The sequence below is a fragment of the Hypanus sabinus genome, chromosome 2 (assembly GCF_030144855.1).
Source record: "Hypanus sabinus isolate sHypSab1 chromosome 2, sHypSab1.hap1, whole genome shotgun sequence".
NCBI classification, from domain to species: Eukaryota; Metazoa; Chordata; class Chondrichthyes; order Myliobatiformes; family Dasyatidae; genus Hypanus; species Hypanus sabinus.
In genome coordinates this window covers 16,514,960-16,534,910 of record NC_082707.1, presented here as the reverse complement: position 1 = coordinate 16,534,910, position 19,951 = coordinate 16,514,960, and the positions used below count along the sequence as shown (strand labels likewise).

Here is a 19,951-nt window from a genome sequence, read left to right as displayed (position 1 = left end):
GATGTTTTTACTGACCCTGTACCACGAGGGTTTAGAGGGTGGTAAAACGAAGAGTAGTAATGTGAAAGAGAGTCAGGGAGAGGAGGTAGAACTGCCCTTAGCGAGGAGAAAAGTTCTAGAGGCAGAAAATAAAGATGAGAAACAGATAGAGCTGTTAAAAGGTTCAGAGTTGGACATGGATGATCTGTCTGGTTTGGCAGAACTGTTTGAAGAAGTTGAAAATTCTAATGCTGTTCCCGATAATGAAATGAGGGCAGCCCTAGCTGAAAAGGGTGCCCTTACCTTGAAGAAGTCTGATGGGTTGGCAGATGAGGTTGTTTCAGCCCACGAGGTTGAGTTTACTCTGGAAGGGAGTTGCCCAGAGAGTAGCTGGGAGAATCAGGGGAATTTAGAATTTGGACCGGGTACGGGTATTGAAAGCCTGGAAGAGGCAAATGGCCCATTTGAGTGTGTCCAAAATGTGGATGCATGTGGTACTGAACCTAGTAATGGAGCTCAGAAAAAGTCTGAGGTACTTGATTCAGTTGAAAAGGAATGCAGTCCTTGTGGATCAGATAGACTTGGTTCAGGGAAGAAAGGATTAACCTTGGTAATAGTGGGAAGTGAGAGTTCCCAGGTGTTTGTGCTCGAAAGTGTGTTAAAAGTTAATGCGGAGATCAAAAATGGGGAGATGAATATTATTATTGAAGGAAACGGGAAATATGTAGTTCCCAAATTGAATGAAGAAAATTTAAAGGCTGGATTGATATCAAAGGCAGCAACCAGGCTACAGAGCCAATGCTGTGATACCACAATGCCTGCGGATCACTTACAGGTTGAGTTGGAAGGTGTTGTTACGCTATTGTTATTCCCGAGGGTGGTGTGAAAAGGCAGAATTTGAAATGCTGTTTGAACAAAGAGTTCGAACTGAAAACTACTAGCCTGAAGGGTCCTGAAGAGAAAACCAGCAACTTGCGTAAAATTAAAGAATAGGGTGGAAATTCAGAAGATGGTCTAAGTTTGGGACACATTTTTGATAAAATAACTCCTATGGAAGGAGCGGACGAAAACCTATTTTGCCAGGGTGCCCAAGCTCCCCACGTGGGAATTAACCGGAAAAGAGGCGAGGGTTAATGGGGATGCCATTTTCAAATAGCAAAAGCTGGTTTTACGGGATTTCGATAAAGCATGTGAATAATAAAGACAACCCCATGGAAGCCTGCCTGTTAAGTTTGAAAGCAACATAAAGATTAGTATTTGCATGAACTTTTGTAGTATACAAGTAAGCTAAGATCACAACTCTTTAGTTTTTCTTTGCTGAAGGAAAGAAATAAAAATAGGTGGTTATTAAATTGAAGTCTGATGCTACAAGACTTTAGTAAGGTACAAGATGCTAAGATATGAAAGGAAGTGACACTGTAATCATTAACTGTTTAGATGCTGTATAACTGTATTACCCTGTAGAAAAAAAAACTTTTGTATTGTGTTAGATTCTAAAATCCTGTAAGACTCTGTACTACTTCGTTTTCACCACTAGTGAAAATGCTTTGAAGAAAGGGGTGTTATGAATGTGCCACAGCTATGAGGGGCTGAAGGGTGTGGGGTAGCCCCCTCCTTTTTGAGAATCGCAAGATCACTATTAAGTCAGTTCAGGAGACCCAGGGAATGAGAGAAAGACAAGCAGAATCCACAAAGAGTTTAGAATGTGTCCTGGCCTCTGAAAGGCGGAACCATTGATTCTGGCTATTGTCTCTTGGAGACGGAATTGTGTATTGAATCCTGTATGATGCATCAAAGCCCCCAGGCAAAGAATCGGGGGGGGGGGGGGTTGGTGGAGTGATTGCATCATCCCAACCTGATTGATATCTGAGACCCTGTGAGTCAATATAAAAGAGGGTCTGTGGGAACAGCCCCTCAGACGCACCAGAAGAAACGCTAGAACTCCTGTAACAGCATAATAGTGAAGCCGGTGGAAAAAGCCCACGTGCGTCCCTTTCCATTTGCCTTGGAATCGATGGGTCTTGCCATGGAAGAATGGTTTTAGCTAACAACAGTGGGGAAATCAGTCCCCCAACGACTCTCAAAGGTTTGACATCATAAAAGGAATGGGCAAGTTAAACTCCGTCTTTCTCTTGACTCCAACCAAAGGCTGCATCCTACAGCTTGAATGAACTAAAGTGACTTTTATATTTCCATCAGACAATACATTATCCCCTAGACAATGATAGAGCTATTTCTTATTAATTATCATTATACCCACATTTTTAGATTTAGGATTGACAATGCATATTATCTGTATGTTTGCATTGATATTATTTTTGTGTATTTTATCAATAAATACTGTTAAAAATAGTACCATCAGACTTCAACAGACCTCTCTATCTTTGCTGGTAAATGACCCAGTTACGGGGTACGAAACACTAGTCAGTAAATCCACGTTCATACTGCAAATAAATCCAAGTTCATATTGTTGGCTGAGCACATCGTTCATGTGTACTTTGACTTGGACTTTTGCTTTTGACTTTGACTTTGACTTCCTGAAAATGAGGTCTTCTGAATAGTGATGATAACCTTTGAGTTTTATAAGGTGTGGAAGAGTACGCTGACTGTTTACATCACAATCTGGTATAGAAACAACAATGCCCAAGAATGGAGAAGTCTACAAAAAGGGGTGGAGACAGCCCAGTCATCCACAGGAAAGCAACATCCATCATCAAGGACCCTGACCATCCAGACCATGCTCTTTTCTCACAGCTGCCTTCAGGAAGGAGGTACAGGAGCCTTGGGTCCCACACCACCAGGCTCAGGAACAGTTATTACCCTCCAACTAACAGGCTCCTGAACAATTGCAGATAAGTTCATTCATCTCAATTCTGAACGTATTCCACAACCTGTGGATTCACTTTCAAGAGCACTACAACTCACGTTCTCAGTATTGTTAATTTACTTATAGTCATAATTTATATAGGCCCTTCAGCCCTTCTAGTTCATGATGGACTATTATTCTGCATAGTTCCATCAACTTGCACCCAAACCATAGTCCTCCATACCCCTCCCTCCCACATACCTATCCAAATTTCTCTTACATACTGCAATTAGATTTGCATCCACCACTTCCAAGGTCAGCAGCTTGCTCCACATTCACACGACCCTCTGACTGAATAAGTTCTTCCTCATGTTCCCCTCAAACATTTCACCTTTCACCTTTAACTTAGTTCTGGCCTCACCCAACCCGACCTGCTTGCATTACTTATTGATCTTTAATTTTCTTGCACAGTTTACCTTCTTTTGCACAGTGGTTATTTGTCAGTCTTCATGTGTAGTTTTTCATTGATTCTCTTGCATTTCTTTGTTCTTATCATGAATGCCGGCAAGTAGACGAATCTCAGGCTGGTATATGGTGACAATAAACATATTTTGAACTTTGAAGTCTAGGGAGAGGTAACTGAGCAGCTCATGTTCATTGTGCTGTTTTCAAGTGGAAAGATGAGCGTGTATCATTGTCTAAACAGAATAGTTTTGCAAAGATGTTACAGGTAGAGTAAAGCAGCAACTTTACAGGAGGGCAAATGCGTGAACAGTGCAGAAATCAAGGCACTGCTTTTGGATCTGAATAACCTCACTGTTAGATTCATGGAAATACCCTCTTCAGGTTACTGTCATCAGGAGAAGATATGGAATCCAAAGACCCACACTCAGCATTTTAAGAACAGATTTCCCTCTGTCATCAGATTTCTGCATGGTCTATGAAACCATAAACACTATCTCACCATTATGCACTCGTTAAAGCATAAAGTAGCACTGCACAGTACAGACCCATGGCCATTACCTTGTTATTCATCTTTTTATACGATTGATTTATTTTGTAGTTTATAATAATTTTATGCTTTGCACTGCCTCAAAACAACATCTTTTATGACTTACACTCAGTGGCCGCTTTATTACATACCTCCTGTACCTAATAAAGTGGCCGCTGAGTGTACGTTCATGGTCTCCTGCTGCTGTAACCCATTCACTTCAAGGTTAGATGTGTCATACATTCAGAGATATTCTTCTGCACGCTGCTGTTGTAATGCATGGTTATTGAGTTACTGTCACCTTCCTGTTAGCTTGAACCAGTCTGGCTGTTCTCCACTGATCTCGCTCATTAACAAGGCATTTTCACCCACAGAACTGCTGCCCACTGGATGCTTTTTGTTTCTCGCACCTTTCCCTGTAAAGCTGCCAGTGAAAATCCCAAGAGATCAGCAGTTCCTGAGATACTCAAACCACTCCATCTGGCACCAACAATCATTCCATACTCAAAGTCACTTAGATCACATTTCTTCCCTATTCTGACACTTGGTCTGAACAATGACTGTGTCTGCATGCTTTTATGTATTGAGTTGCTGTTACCTTATTGGCTGATTAGATATTTGCATTAATGAGCAGGTGTACAGGTATACCTAATAAAGTGTATGTCAGTGATAATAAACCTAAATCTGAGATGGTATCTGTCTCTCTGAGTCCTAATTTCAGACCATTTAATAGTATGATTATTTGCCTTTCTCTGTCACTACACCACAGACAGAGGAGAAGAGCATGAATAGCACATTGGGAAGAAGACGCAAAGGCTTGAAGGCACATCCCACCAGGCTAGAGTACATCTTCTATTCCACTGTTATTAGAATATTGAATGTTCCCTTCAGTACTGTGTACACTTAACCTTACAAGACCATAGGGCACAGGAACATCGAATCTGCTCTGCCGTTCCATCATGGCTAATTTATTAATCGCATTCTCCTGCTTTCTCCTGAACTAACTGAATAAGTATTTTGCATCAACCTTCGCTGCAGAAGACACTCTCAGAATGCCAGAAATTTAGGAGTGTTGTACAGCAGAAGTGAGTGTAGTTGTTGCTATGAGGAAGCAGGTGCTTGAGAAGCTGAAAGGTCTGAAGTTACCTGGACCAGACAACACCCCAGGGTTCGGAAAGAGATAGCTGAAGAGATTATGAAGGCATTACTAATGATCTTTCAAGAATCACTAGGTTCTGAAATGGTTCCAGAGGACTGGAAGATTGCAAATGTCACTCCGATCTTTAAAAAGGGAGGGAGGCAGAAGAAAGGAAATTATAAGCTAGTTAGTCTGATTTCAGTGGTTGGGAAGATGCTGGAGTCCATTATTAAGGTGAGGTTTCATGGTACTTGCAGGCACATGATAAAGTGGTCTAAGGTCAGCATTGTTTCCTTAAGGGGAAATCCTGCCTGACAAATCTGTTGGAGTTCTTTGAGGAAGGATAGGCAAAGGAGAGTCAGTTGATGTTGTTTAATTGGATTTTCAGAAGCCCTTTGACAAAGTGCTTCACACAAGGCTGCTTAACAAGATAAGAGCCCGTGGTATTGCAGGAAAGATACTAGTAGAGTCCATAGATAGAAGATTGGCCAATAGGCAGGAGACAATAAAGGGAGCCTATTCTGGTTGGCATTGGGATCACTTCTTTTAAGGTCACATGATGGAATTGATGGCCTTGAGGTCATGTTTGCAGTTGATACAAAAGTAGGAGGAGCAGCACGGAGTGTTGAGGAAACAGGAAGGCTGCAGAAAGACCTGGGCAGAGTGGGAGAATGGGAAAAGAAGTGGCAGATGGAATAAAGTTATGTGGTGAAAGGAGAAACTATCAATGAAACTTCTATTGGCCCACAACCAAGTACTCTGTGAGCTAGTGTCAGCAGCCTATGCCTCGGTATAGGCGATAGGCTTAAGGAGGAAAAGAAGTCAACCTTGCTTCCCCAAAATGTGAATAATTCAATTTTGTGGTCTCATTTTTTCAGGCATCAAATTGTAGAAATTAAAAACAACATCAAATTATTTTTAAATTTAGCACCTGAGTTTTGTTTCTCTAAATCCCATCTCATTTTTCATGGTTTCTTTCTCCTCTTGTACTTGACTTGCTGTTAAAAATAAAAATTAATTTTATTTGTCACACAGACATCGAAACTAGGGAGGGAGGGAGGGAGGGAGGGAGGGAGGGAGAGAGAGAGAGAGAGAGAGAGAGCCTGTGGTATGTTGAAAGCCAGGTGAACAATATAGTTTGCGGAGTACTGCAAGTCTGTGTCTTTGCTGTCACCTTGCTCACACTTGAGTGCTCGATGGTGGGTGCCGATGCTTTTTTTGCCTGTGGGGAGAGGGGGATTGTTGCTTGCTGCCGCTTACACGTGGGAGGGAGGGGGGCTGGGGTGGAGCTTTGTGGTTCTAACATTTAACTGTCATCTACTGTTTGGGGCACTCCTCTGCTTTCATGGATGGCTGCGAAGAGAAAGCATTTCAGGGTGTATATTGTATACATTTCTCTGACATCAAATTGTAACGTGCTGTAAGGTTTCACTGCTAATGTAATGGTTTTTTTCTAATATTCACTGCTGAAGTACCAATTTCTCTGTAGCAGCAATGTTTGGGTTACGGCTGGAGATAACAGGACTGTTGAGGCATGTTGGCTGATCGGGGTTTTGTTGCCCTGTCTTGTGAATCTCGAAGCAGTTGTCTTCACGGGCTTTTGTCAGGGAGGGAGAGAGAAAGAGAGATGAAGAGAGAAGACGGAAAAGGAGAGATTTGGTCGACCGCCGGATGAAGTGGACTCGGAGCGAGGGTCCGAAGGGCAGTGACGATCGGAGGAGGTCGATGGGGACTGATCGGCCTATGAGTGAGCTCCGACTTTGTACGCAGACTTTTTAATAAGACTTGGGCCCTTTTTTAATATTTCGTTTCTCTACTAACCATACAGTCAAAGTAAGAGTTATAAAGCTTAATCGTTTAATCGCATATTGTGTACTGTTTGTTATTTTGTGGTACTGATTTGTAATGCGATACATCGCGCAGCATCCAAAAAAATGAGATTTCTTAAGTTTGACCAGGCAGGGGGTTATCACCCCCTATATTAAGCCACTAGGCGAAGCGAGTGTTACAAAATGTACCTTTGAAACCGTTGAAATATACTGTGAAATGCTTCATTTCCATCAAATAAAATCAGTGAGGGTTCTGGGGACAACTCACAAGTGTCACCGAATTTCAGGCTCCTACACAGCATGCCTAGAGCTTGGTAACCTGAACCAGTACGTCTCTGGAATGTGGGAGGAAACCAGAGCACATGGAGGAAACCGATGTGGTCACAGTGAGAATGTACAAACTCCTTACAGGTAGCAGCAGAATTGACATCAGATCAGTGATTGCTGTCGCTGTAAAGCACTGCGCTGACCGATATGCTACCATGCTGTCTGGGTACACCAGAACGCTGACGTATACCAGCTGCTCATAGACAGTGGCGGGTATGGACCCCAATCTTACAACTGGCAGTGTAAAGCATCACACTAGCATGCTACCATTCACCATGCTACATATTTTCTTTCTTTCCCAATCCTTAGGTCCGGAAGTTTGATCATTGACCCATTGTTCATTTAAGTCCCAAACACCTTGGTGTCTCATTAACATTTGCACATCTAATAATACCCAGAAGGTAAGGGAAAGAAAATTCTTCTGCCACGTCACATAGCAAGACACAGGAATCTAGCAAACCTAATTACAAAGCAAGTTCCTTTCTTGTAAACTTCTCTATGGCCTCTCTATTCGAATCAGAATCAGGTTTATTATCACTGGCATATGTTGTGAATTCTGTTTTACATGGCAGTACAGTGCAATACATTAAAAACTACATTTAGAAATATGTATCATGAAATTTGTTGTTTTGTAGAAGCATTACTGTGTAATACATAAAAATATTATAAATTAAAATAAGAACTTAATACATTGTACTGTGGACTGATATGTAGCTAGGGTGTCTAAGACATTTACATTGTACCGCAGCAGTTTTATGTATTGCAATGTACTGTTCTGCAAAGAAAACAATGGGTCTCTATTGGGACAGGGGGAGGGGAGTGGTTGGGAAGACCGGAGGGAGAGAGAAGCACCAGACAGAAACTCTGTAATGATCAATATACCAAGAGTTTGAGGTCAAATGACTTTCAGATTCAGATTCAAATTCAGTTTATTGTCATTTAGAAACCATAATTGCAATGCAGTTAAAAAATGAGACAACGTTCCTCCAGAATGATATCACAAAAGCACATGACAAAACAGATTACACCAGAAAATCCACATAACATTTGGCAATCCCCAATCCAGAGTCCGGAGAGGCTGCTGCGTATTAATATCACGCTACCATCTTAGTGCATTCCCTGGAAAGGAGCTCCAAATCCACCAGACAAAGAAGACCAAAAACTAAAGCTACAAGACCTACACAAAACCACATAGTTACAACAGTGCAAACAATAGCATAATTGATAAAAAAAACAGACCATGGGCACACTAAAAATAGTCCAAAGATGTTAAAATATTATAAGATCAAAAGAAACCACCACACAGTTTCCCCGTCCTCAGGGTCCCGATAGACTCGTCATCCCATGCCGGCAGCAGAAAGGAATACCCCCGCTATGGACTTCCACAGCACCGCCCGACTCAGCCTTGCAGACGCAGCACACAATGAAAGCTCCGTCAAACCCAGCTCACAGACACCGCACACAGTGAAAGTGACCTGACCGCAGCGGACTCCGAGTCCGTCGAACCTCCGAGCCTCCGACCATCCCCTCCAGCACAGCTTCTCTGAGCACTATTAAGACGCCCCCGCAACAGTCATTGTCAATGAGACCCCGAGGACTGGGGGCCTGTTCTTCTCAGCAGAGACCTGGACTTCACAGCAGCAGCAGCAATGAAGAAGGTCTTCCTGGAGATTTCCAGATGTTCCTCCGTGCTCCCATGTCCGTTTTTCATCCGGGTGCATGGCACCCGGCATCACAAATAACAGACCTTACCTGGTGTCTCAGGGCTGTGTGTGTCTGCACCAGCACCACACCCCACCCCTGGCATTCTTTTTCTACCACCGATCCCACACCCCTCCTGTGGCGCCTCAGAGGTCACAGGAAGGCTGGGCAGTGGGACAGAGAGAGGGGGAAAAAAGTATCAGCCATGATTGAATGGTGGAGCAGACTTGACGGGCCAAATGGCCAAATTCTGCTCCTATGTTTTATGCTCTTATGGTCTCTCCAATACCAGCACATCCTTCCTCAACACCCCTTGTTTAGTCTGCAAATCTGGCCACAAAGGCATCAATTCCATCGTACAAATCATTGACATATAATGTACAAAGAATCAGTCCCAACACAGAGCCATGTAGAACACCACTAAACACTGGCAGCCAACAAGAAAAGGCTCCCTTATTCACTCTTGGCCTCCTGCCATTCAGCCACTGCTTTATTCATTCTAGTATCTTTCCTGTATTACCATAGGCTCTTATTTATTAAGAAGCCTCATGTGTGGCACCTTGTCAAAGGCCTGCTGCAGTGAAGCGTCCCCACAGCATGATGCAGGCCACCGCTGTGCTCACAGTAGGTATGGTGTGTTTTTGATGATGTGCGGTGTTTGGCTTACACCAAAAATAGCATTTAGTCAGCTGGTTAAAAAACTCAATTTTGGTTTAATTAGATCATAGAACCTTTTTCCAGAGTCTCCCACATTTCTTCTCGTCAACTCTAGCCGAGATTTCATGTGAGTTTTTTCACCAGTGGATTTCTCTTTCCCACTCTCCCAGAAAGCTACAACTGGTGAAGCACCTGGGCAACACAGTTGGTCTTTTGCCTTCATGGTGTAGTTTTTGCCAGGATACTGACTCACCAGCAGTTGGACCTTCCAGATACAGCAGTATTTTTACTACAGTCAATTGAAACACCTTGACTGCGCACAGATCTCCATTTAACTAATTATTTGACTTCTAAAACCAATTGGTTGCACCAGTGATGATTTGGTGTGTCAAGTTAAAGGGGGGGGGGTGAATACAATTGTAACTAATTATTTTATGTTTTATATTTGTAATTAAGTTAGATCATTCTGTAGGGTTCTGTTTTCACTTTGACACGAAAGTCTTTTTTTTGTTGATCAGTGCAAAAAATATATAGCCATTGACATGCCACCTTAGTAATTGCATCAATATATCACAATCCATTGCACTACAAATATTTTTTCTTAAACTCTTAAACCTCATCACAATTCTGTCCTTTTTCCCAAGAAGGAAATATTTGAAATCCCAATATTAAATTACAACACAGCAGAATGTGACAGAGTTAACAGGTTCAATCTGAGACAGGATAGAAAACCAGAATCAGGTTTATTACCACTGACATGTGGCATGAAAATTGTTGCCTTATGGCAGAAATATATTGCAAGACATTAAAGTCTTGCTTTAAGTTTAAGTTGCAATAAGAAATACAAAATAAATAAGTTATGCAAAACTGAGGGAAAAAAGTGAATAACACCAAGTGCTAGAGGAATTCAGCAGGTCAAGCAGCATTAATGAAAGGAACAAACAGTTGACGTTTCATGCCAGGACCCTTCCTCAGTTCTTGGTAGCTGCTCCTGATTTACTTAATCTCGTGTTTATGAGCAATAAGTGAGTTAGTGTTGACATGGTCAATGCACCGTTGAGAAATCTGATAGCAGAGGGGAGGAAGTTGTTCCTAAAATATTGAATGTATATCTTCAGGGTCCTGTACCTCCTCCCTGCAGGTAATAATAAGAAGAGGGCATGTCCTGAACAGTGAGGGGCCTTAATGATAAATGCCACCTTCTTGAGGCATTGCCTTTCGAAGATGCCCTCGATGGTGGGGAGAGTTGTGCCTGTGATGGAGCTGGTTGAGTCTACAATCATCTGCAGCATTTTCCAATCCTGTGCACTGCCACCTCCATACCAGACGGTGATGTAACCAGGCAGAATGCTCTCTCCACGGTACAAGGACAAGGAGCACTGTGAATAGGAAGCCTGGGAGTGGAAGGTTGAGAGAGAACAAGACACGAACATGTTTTCAAAAGACAATAACAGCTATATAGAAGCTCTTAAGGTTGCTGCCCACACAAGGGGTTAGGCTGACAGCTCAACTCATGTGATATACAAGGAGAAAATAAATCGAAGAGATGGAATCTGCATGCGCAATGGAGTGAAGTGATTTCTTTGATCGTCGACTCAGATTTGTTGTTGTGTGCACAAGTGCAGTGAGGTTGCAGGTACATACAATGAAAAACTAGTTTGCAAGCAGAACCACAGGCACTTTGATTCAGACAATACACAGGGCTAAATTATACATAAACTACACTGGACAGTGAAGCAAATAGAGACTGAAAAGTAAAACAATCAGAGACAAGCCCACATCAGCGCAAGAGTGCTGCACTCTCAGTGTGCTCTAGCTGAAGATGGACAAGATTGCGCAGGTCAGTTCAAGGGTGGCATGTTAGTGTAATGGTTAGCGGAACACTTTTACCGTGCCAGCGACCCAGGTTCAATAACCACCGGTGTCTGGAAGGAGTTTGTATGTTCTCCCCCATAAATGTGTGGGTTTCCTCTGGGTGCTCTGGTTTCCTCCCACAGTCCAAAGCCGTACAGAGTTAGGGTTAGTAAGTTGTGGGCATGCTATGGTGGCACCAGAAGTGTGGCAATACTTGTGACACATGGTCAGACTGTGTTGGTCCCCAGACACAAACAATGCATTTCACTGTATGTTTTGGTGTCTCACTATCCATGTGTCAAATAAGGATCACCTAATCTTTAAGAAGCTGATGGCTATGGGGAAGTTGCTGCTCCTGAACCTGGAGGTATGAGACTTTGGGCTAATGCACCAAGTACAAATCCTACACTCAGCTCATATGGTTTATCTTTACTTGTAGAATCAATTGGCCCATCGAATCCATGATGACCTCATTGTTCATCCAACTAGATCCTGTTTCCTGTTTTAGCTCAGATCCTTCAGGCCCCATGTACCAATCCAAGTGCTTCTTAAATGATACTATTAGTCCTGACTCACCCACTTCCTCTGGCAGCTCACTCCACATAATCATAATCTTCTATGTCAACATGTTGCTTCTCGGTCCATTTTAAATCTTTCCCCTCTCACCCCACACATATGACCCCTGGTTTAGGATTCATTGAGGGAAGCATCTGTGCATCTCAAAATATTTCTATATGATCACACTTCATTCAAAGTTCACAGTAAATTTATTAACAAAGTATGCATATATCATGGTGGTAGAGCAGAGATACATCTCTTTCCTTTCCTCCATTAGCCTGCATGCCACCCTTGGGCAAGGTGTAGCACCCACTTAGCCCTTCAGTCAGGATCTCATGAAGCCATGAGAGCAGGTGGTGGATGGTTGTATGAGCAGCTAGTGCATACAACAGACCTGTATCTGTGACCACTGACGCTGTGCAGCCAACCTCTGAAAAGAATTGATAATGGCTGGGGCTGCCCTTCCTATAAAGGCACTACCCAGAAGAAGTCAAACGCAAGCTACTTGTGTAGAGAAGTTTGCCATGGACAGACCATTACTGCCCACATCATACAACACAACACATAACATAACTGTTGTATTACGACCCTGGGGTTCACTTTTTTGGAAGCATTCACAGTAAACACAAAGAAATACAAGGGAATCAATGAAAAACTGCATACAAACAGAAACAGACAAATAACCGATGTGCAACGGACAACACAAACACCAGGAAATCTGCAGATGCTGGAAATTCAAGCAACACACACAAAATGCCGGTGGAACGCAGCAGGCCAGGCAACATCCAGAGGAAGAAGTACGGTCGACGTTTCGGGCCAAAACCCAAAGGGTCCTGACGAAGGGTCTCGGTCCGAAACGTCGACTGTACTTCTTCCTATAGATGCTGCCTGGCCTATTGCGTTCCAACAGCATTTTGTGTGTGTTGCAAAGGACAACAGATTGTGCAACTACAAAGAAAATAAGCAAATAGTAATAGTAAATAAATAAATAATAAATGGTGAGAACATGAGTTGTAGAGCCGTTGAAAGTCAGTCCATAGGTTGTGGAATCAGTTCAGTGTTGTAGTGAGTGAAGTTATCCACTCTGGTTCAGGAGCCTGATAGCTGAATGGTAACACCCAGCTCCCTACTATTGAGACCCGTTAGTCCTGGCACTATCCTTGTAATTTTTCATTTTGCACTCTCTCCTGTTTAACCACATCTTTCCTATAACAGTGTGACTAAATCTGAAAACGTTACTCCAAATGCATCCTCACCAGCAACTTATACAAACAAAACATACAACTCCTGTACTCAATGATTGGTCTGAAAACTGATTAGCTCTATATTCGGAGATCTACATATAAACTTCAATTATCTATAAATATTGAACAATATAAATGGTTCAACATGATGTGAAACTGTAGGAAGCTAACCAGATAGAATTATAGACAACGTACACCACAAAAATGTGCCACTTTGTCAAACAATCATGGTGTTTGAATCCCCCATAAGACTCATAGCATCATTTATTATCTCATCTGATAATCCATTGTTCTTTTATCCCTTTCTCCTTTCCCTTATTTGCTCGCGGAACTCCTCTGAAATGATCCTATACTCACTCAGTGGCCATTTTATTAAGTACAGCTGTACACCTTCTCATTAGTGCAAATCAACTAATCATGTGGCAGCAATTCAATGCATGAAAGCACACAGACATAGTCAAGAGGCTCAGTTGCTGTTCAGACTAAATAGCAGAGTGGGGAAGAAATGTGATCTAAGTGATTTTGACTGTTTAATGATTGTTGGTGCCAGACAGGATGGTTTGAGTATCTCAGAATCTGCTGATCTCCTGGGATTGTCTAGGGACAACAGTCCCTAGAGTTTACACAGAATGGTGCAAATAATAACAGAATAAACATCCAGTGAGTAGCGGTTCTGGGGCAAAAATGTCTTGTTAATGAGAGATGTCCAATGAGAATGGCTAGACTGGTTCAAGCTGACAGGAAGGTGGTGACATAAATAACCGTGTGTTACAACAGTGGTGTACAGAAGAGCATCTCTGAACGCACAACACATTGAACTTTGGAAAGGATGGGCTGCAGCAGCAGAAGACCATGAGCATACACTCAGTGACCACTTTATTAGGAACAGGAGGTATCTAATAAAGTGGCTGCTACATGTATACTGTTCCTCTCAAACTGATTCCTCAGGCAGTGATTTCCATATTTGAATTAATTTCCAGGTAATGAAGTTTCAGCCACATTCAAATTGTGTTTATTCATTGACATTACCCTAAGGGGGGGGAATGGGTCATAAATTGTCAATGAATTTATTACTATTAAATGTCAGGTACCAATTTCACATGTTGAATTTACTTCAATCTAATAAATAAGTATTATTGATCTGATAATGCTCCAGTTCCTGAGTCTAAGAGTCTGCATTAAATAAAAAGGATAAAGCCTGTCTTCATGGCCCACTTACTGCAGAGAGTTGTGGATACAGCTCGGCACATCATGGAAACTAGCCTCCCCTCCAGAGATTCTGTCTACACTACCCGTGCCTCTGTAAAGCAGCTGGCATAATCAAAGATCCCTCTCGCCTGGCACATTCCCTCTAACCACTCCCCCTGCCCATCAGTTAGAAAATATAAAAACATGAATGCACATGCCACCAGGCTCACAGGCAGCTTGTAAGACTATTATAAGACTATTGAACAGTTTATTTCTATGATAAGATTGGACTCTTGACCTCATTAGTGGCCCTGTCCACCAGCAAGGACCCCCACAATCTCAGTCAACCTCTTTTCTCGCTGCTGCTATCAAGTAGGAAGTATAGGATCCAGAGGACCCATGCCACCATGTTCAGCTATTACCCTTCAACCATCAGGTTCCTAAACGGTGTGGATAACTTTATGCACCACAACATTGAACTGATTCCACAAACTATGGACTCACTTTCAAGGACTATAAACCTCATGTTCTCAATATGAGGAACATAGAAAACCTATAGCACAATACAGGCACTTTGGTCCACAAAGCTGCACCAAGTATATACATTAGAATGTACCTAGGGTTATCCATAGCCCTCTATTTATTTGAGCTCCTGTCCAGGAGTCTTTTAAATGACCCTATAGTATCCGCCTCCACCACCGCCACTGGCAGCCCATTCCACACACTCACCACTGTCTGTGCAAAAAACTTAGCCCTGACATCATTAAAAATAAATATTATTAATTTTTAATATTATTTATTATTTGTTTTTTTCCTGTATTTGCACATTTTGTCTTCTTTTGCACATTGGTTGTTTGTCAGTCTCTGTGTGTAGTTTTGCATTGATTCCTTTTTTTTCATCTACTGTGCGCACAAGAAAATGATCACAGAGTAGTTTATGGTGGCTCATACAATACGTACTTTGATAATAAATTTACTTCATACTGCATTGCCTGCACTGTATATTTTCTGTAACTTCAACACTTTGTCCTATATTTTGCTATTGTTTTACATCAATGCATTGTCGGAATGATATGATCTGTATGTTCGGCAGGAAACAAACTTTGTACCTCAGTACATAGAAGGCACTGTAGAACACGGATCAGTACAACGCAGGAATCAGCCTGTCATCGCATAATGCTGTGCCAAACCTGTACATATGACAATAATAAACCAATTTAATATTCTTCTGGGTAACAAGGTGAAGATATGCCTCTGTAGATGGTGCTTCTTCCCTCTGTTGGCCAGCAGGTCACCCTTGGGCAAGGTGTAGCACCCGCTTAGCCCCCCACTCCCGATCAAGATCACACAAAGTCATGGAAGCATGTAGTGGATGAGAAAATCACAAGTCCTAGTTATGTGATCACTGACACCAGGCAGGCAGTCTCTGAAGAGTATTGATAATAGCTGGGGTCACACATCTTGTAAAGCCAGTGCCCAGATGTAGGCAGTGGCAAACTACTTGTGTAGAAAATTTTGCTAAGATTAATCATGGGACCACGATTACTCATCTCATACGACACAGCACATAATGATGAAAATGATGAATTTACTTTCTCAGCTGTACTTTCAAATGCAGTTCAGCAGAGTCTTTCTGAATGCTACACCTTCATTTATAAACATCTCCTTTGTTAAATGTGTTTTGTAAATGGAAATTATCAGTTGTTATCAGGATGCAGTTGCAATTACATTGGATTAATTAAATAGAGATTAATGAGAATCTTTTGTAACTTGTATGGAATGCAATGCCTGATTATTCTAATTGCAGACCCCAGTGGAAGCATTTGTCCCTTGGCACAACGTGGCTGGAAGCATATCACTCATTTAATCTAATGCTCCGTACCTTTAGCTGGCTCTGAGGCAAATGTGTACGCAGTGTTCCTGCAGTTGATGATGCAGCCACATGGCAGATGAATCCATCGTTCAGACAGAACAAACAGTGGCGTTATAGCAGCCGCTAGCAAGGTCAGGACGAAGCCCAGAGACTCAAAGGACACCTTCTCGGCTTTGGTGATATGATTGACGAGCAATTGTATCTGCAGAACACAGGGGGACAGTCAAGCATGTGCTGAGCCACAGGGAGCATTAATCCTTGAAATTAGAGCACACGTCAAAGCCAGTGAGGATGAAAACATTGCTTACTTTTCAAAACCCAATAAATTTTCACTGTAGTTCATGCACTTTTTTCGGGGGGAGGAGAATAATTTTTCTAGTTGTAAAGAGAGCTGCTATGAAACAAATATGTAATGTTCAAGCATTGGGCAGCCTTTACTCGGAGAATTGTGAGCAGTTTTGGGCCCCTTATCTGAAAAAGGATGTGCTGCTATTGGAGCAGGTCCATAGGAGGTTCACAAGAATTATCCCAGGTATGAAAGGGTTAACGTCCAAGGAGGATTTAATGGCTCTGTGCTGGTACTCACTGGGGTTTAGAAGAATGAGGGGTTCCTCTGAATCCCATTGAACAGTGAAAGGTCTATCTGTAGATAGAGAAGACAGGGAGAAGAGGTTTCCTTATAGAAGGGGAGTCAGGGACCAGGAGGCACAGCCTTTAGTACAGAAGGACATGCCATTAGAACAGAGATGAGGAGGAATTTCTTCAGTCAGTGGGTAGTAGATCTGTAGAATCAATTTTCTCAGACAGCTGTAGAGGTCAAGTCAATGAGTATTTTAAAGTGTTGGTTGAGAAGTTCTGTCAATTGTTCTTGGCCCGAAACATATCCAGGATAGAGGTGACAAGAACTAGAGGACAAACATTTATGCAGTGGGGGGAGCTTTAAAATTATCCAGGGCCAGGTTTATTTGGTGTACACAAAGAGCAGTAGATGCATAGAACGGGCTGTCAGAGGAAATGGTGTAACTAGATAGTGACTTTTGAAGTCATACAGTATAGAAAGAAGCCCTTTGACCCATTTGCCAATTAACTGCCTCCTATCCATATATCTACCCAAGAGACTTTTGAATGGCTGATGGACACTTGACTATGGAGGAGGTGGAGAGATATAGACCACTTACAGGCAGATGAGATGTATCTCAATTGGGCAAAGTGTTAGGCACAGACAACGTGGGTGTAAGAGCCTGGTCTTGCATTCCACGTCGCAGGTGTTCTCAGCAGGCAAATGCTGTTGAGGGGGTGGTGGATGATAGACACTAACTTACACAAGCGAATTAGATACAGTATGTGTATAAAAAGGAGGGGACAAAAGTGATGTGAGGAGGCACAAGAGATTCCGCAGTTGCTGCATATCCAAACCAACACACAGAAAGTGCTGGACATCGGCAGGTCAGACAGCATTAATGAAAATTGATAAACAATTGAAGATTAGGACCGAGACCCTACATCAGGACTGGAAAGGAAGAGCGAAGATGCAAGCCTGAGAAGGAGGGGAGAGGGGAAAGACTACAAGATAGAAAGCGACTGGGGGCGGGGGAGGGGGGAACAGGTGGGTGTGGGAAGAAAGATGAAGAGGAGGTGCCAAGGCAATGAAACTCAACTACTAGACTTATCAAAGAGCTTGCACAGACACAATGGGACCAATGGCGATATTGTGAGCTGCGTGACTCAACGTTTTGCTCATAACCAATTTTTTTTTTTTTTGCAAACTGAGCGATTTTCTCCCCATTTGGTCTCTAACTGTTTTTTTTTGCATGCACGACTGTGGAACTGCCGCTCACTCAGAGAGCAGAGCAGGAGTGAAAGATATCAGTAAGATCGAAAGAGTGCAGAGAAAATTTACAAGTATGTTGGCGGGGCTTGAGGATCTGAATTATAGGGAAAGGTTAAATAAGTCAGGACTTAATTCCCTCGAGTGTAAGAGAATTTGAAAGAGGTATACACCATTATGAGGGGTATAGATAGTGTAAAAGCAAGTAGATTTTTCGCTGAAGTTGGGGGAGTCTAGAACTAGAGGTTATCGGTGAAAGGTAAAATGTTTAAGGGAAGCTTGAGGGAGAACTTCTTCACTCAGAGGGTGGTGAGAGCGTGGAACGAACTGCCAGTGGAAGTGGTGTACGCGGGTTCCATTTCAACATTTAAGAGAGGTGTGGATGGGAGGGGTATGGAGGGCTATGCAGGTCGATGGGACTAGCTAGATTAGTAGTTTGGCATGGACTAGATGGACCGAATGGTCTGCTTCTGTGATGTAATGTCCTAAGGCTTCTACACGAGACCATTGCATTGCACCGTAATTGCAGTTTTTAAACATTGGATGAGAAAAGGTGGCTAACGGTTCTCAGCTTACTCCGAGAGCATGTTTCCCACACGCTTTAGGCAAGAACTGTCCGGTCTGTAAGTGCATGGCTTGGCAGGGAATACACAGCGCGGCAGTCTAAACGGCCGGCGTGGTGTATTCAGTCATCAGCGATGCAGTAGCAACGAGGTTTTCCACTAGGATATCTTGATCCTTATTAGTGGGGAAATCAGGTTACGGTGCAATCGCTTTTCTGGTTTGTAAGCAAATTGTTCAATTAAATCTATCGCAGATATGCACGTCCAGAATCATGGCGGAAAGCAAAGGGTTAAGTAGATAGATAGTAGAGTTGTCATACATACCATTAGAGGAAGCCATAGTACAATCTTTGTCATGGCTAAAATCAAGGCAAAACGCTTTTGAGCGAAGACGACCGCCCGGTGAGTCGACCCGAAGTCCCCGCTCGGGCATTGCGGTGAATGAGAGGTCTCGGAGCGACTCTGGAAGTCGTTGCTCCAGTTTACATCAGTCCTCAAAGTTCTGTCCCCCGGATGCTCCAAGACAGAGACTTTGCTGGCCGGAGTCGCGCCGTCTGCCACTTCGTGATAATTGAGAGAGAAGGGTCCGTGATGTTGCCAATCGGAACAAAGCAGTTTGTAGGTGAGCGGGACGGAGAAGCCAATGAGAACAACGAGGCAAATGGAGTACAAACCAAAGAGGAATGGAACGTAAGAGCTTCTGTGGTCGGCGAGGCATCCCCATGCCGTCGGAACGTAGGAACCCCATCCCAAAACTGGCAGCAGACACACGAACAGGCTACAGCCCCAGAAAATCGCCAGGATCCATGTCATGGACATACAAGTCCGTCTCCCTTTGCAAAGACTGGAACCGCTGGTGGTGTAGTAATTATAGGTGACAATCAGTGAAGACTTTAGAGCACTGGAGACCCCGTGCAATAAGTAGAGCACGGCCGCTGCAGGGCAGGCGATGGTGAGTACCGCCTTACTCGCCCACTGAAGGGGCATGAATATGGTCATCGCCACCACATACAGGAGGTCATCCGCGGAAAGCGAGGCCACGATCATCACGAGAGAATTCCTGTTCTTCGTCCTGTGCAGGCAAACGAGCGAGTAGACGCTGCCCGGGAGGATGAGGAGGCTGGAGAGGAGAGTGAGGCAAAAGACAAAGAGATTCGCCGGTCTGTCCGCGGGTGGAGTAGCCGCCGTGGGACCAGTCATTCTGGGATCATCACTGACCGAGTAGATTGTGTTCATGGGCCATGTAACCGGGCTATCAGACATGGTTCCCCTGGGAATGGAAGAATTAGCTCTCAAATTAAAACAGTCCCGCACACTCCGCCCCGGTTCTCATGCCTGAACTCGTCCGCATAAAGCCGGGCAGGCGCTTACTCTTCAGGTCGCTGTCCCGACATCGTGGTGCTGAAAAGCTGCTC

The 19,951-nt window shown here is 43.2% G+C and overlaps 1 protein-coding gene across 1 annotated transcript in view; it reads right to left on the bottom strand.

Moving 5' to 3' along the window:
- The window catches only part of LOC132404339 (probable G-protein coupled receptor 149), a 65,130-nt gene extending 45,394 nt beyond the window's left edge, over positions 1 to 19,736 (bottom strand). The window contains exons 1-2 of the mRNA XM_059988491.1: positions 18,861 to 19,736; positions 16,155 to 16,347 (exon numbers count right to left, since the gene is read on the bottom strand). Coding sequence (XP_059844474.1) covers positions 16,155 to 16,347; positions 18,861 to 19,736 — 1,069 coding nt within the window. The remainder of the gene's footprint in view (positions 1 to 16,154; positions 16,348 to 18,860) is intronic.
- Between the last annotated feature and the right edge of the window lie 215 nt (positions 19,737 to 19,951).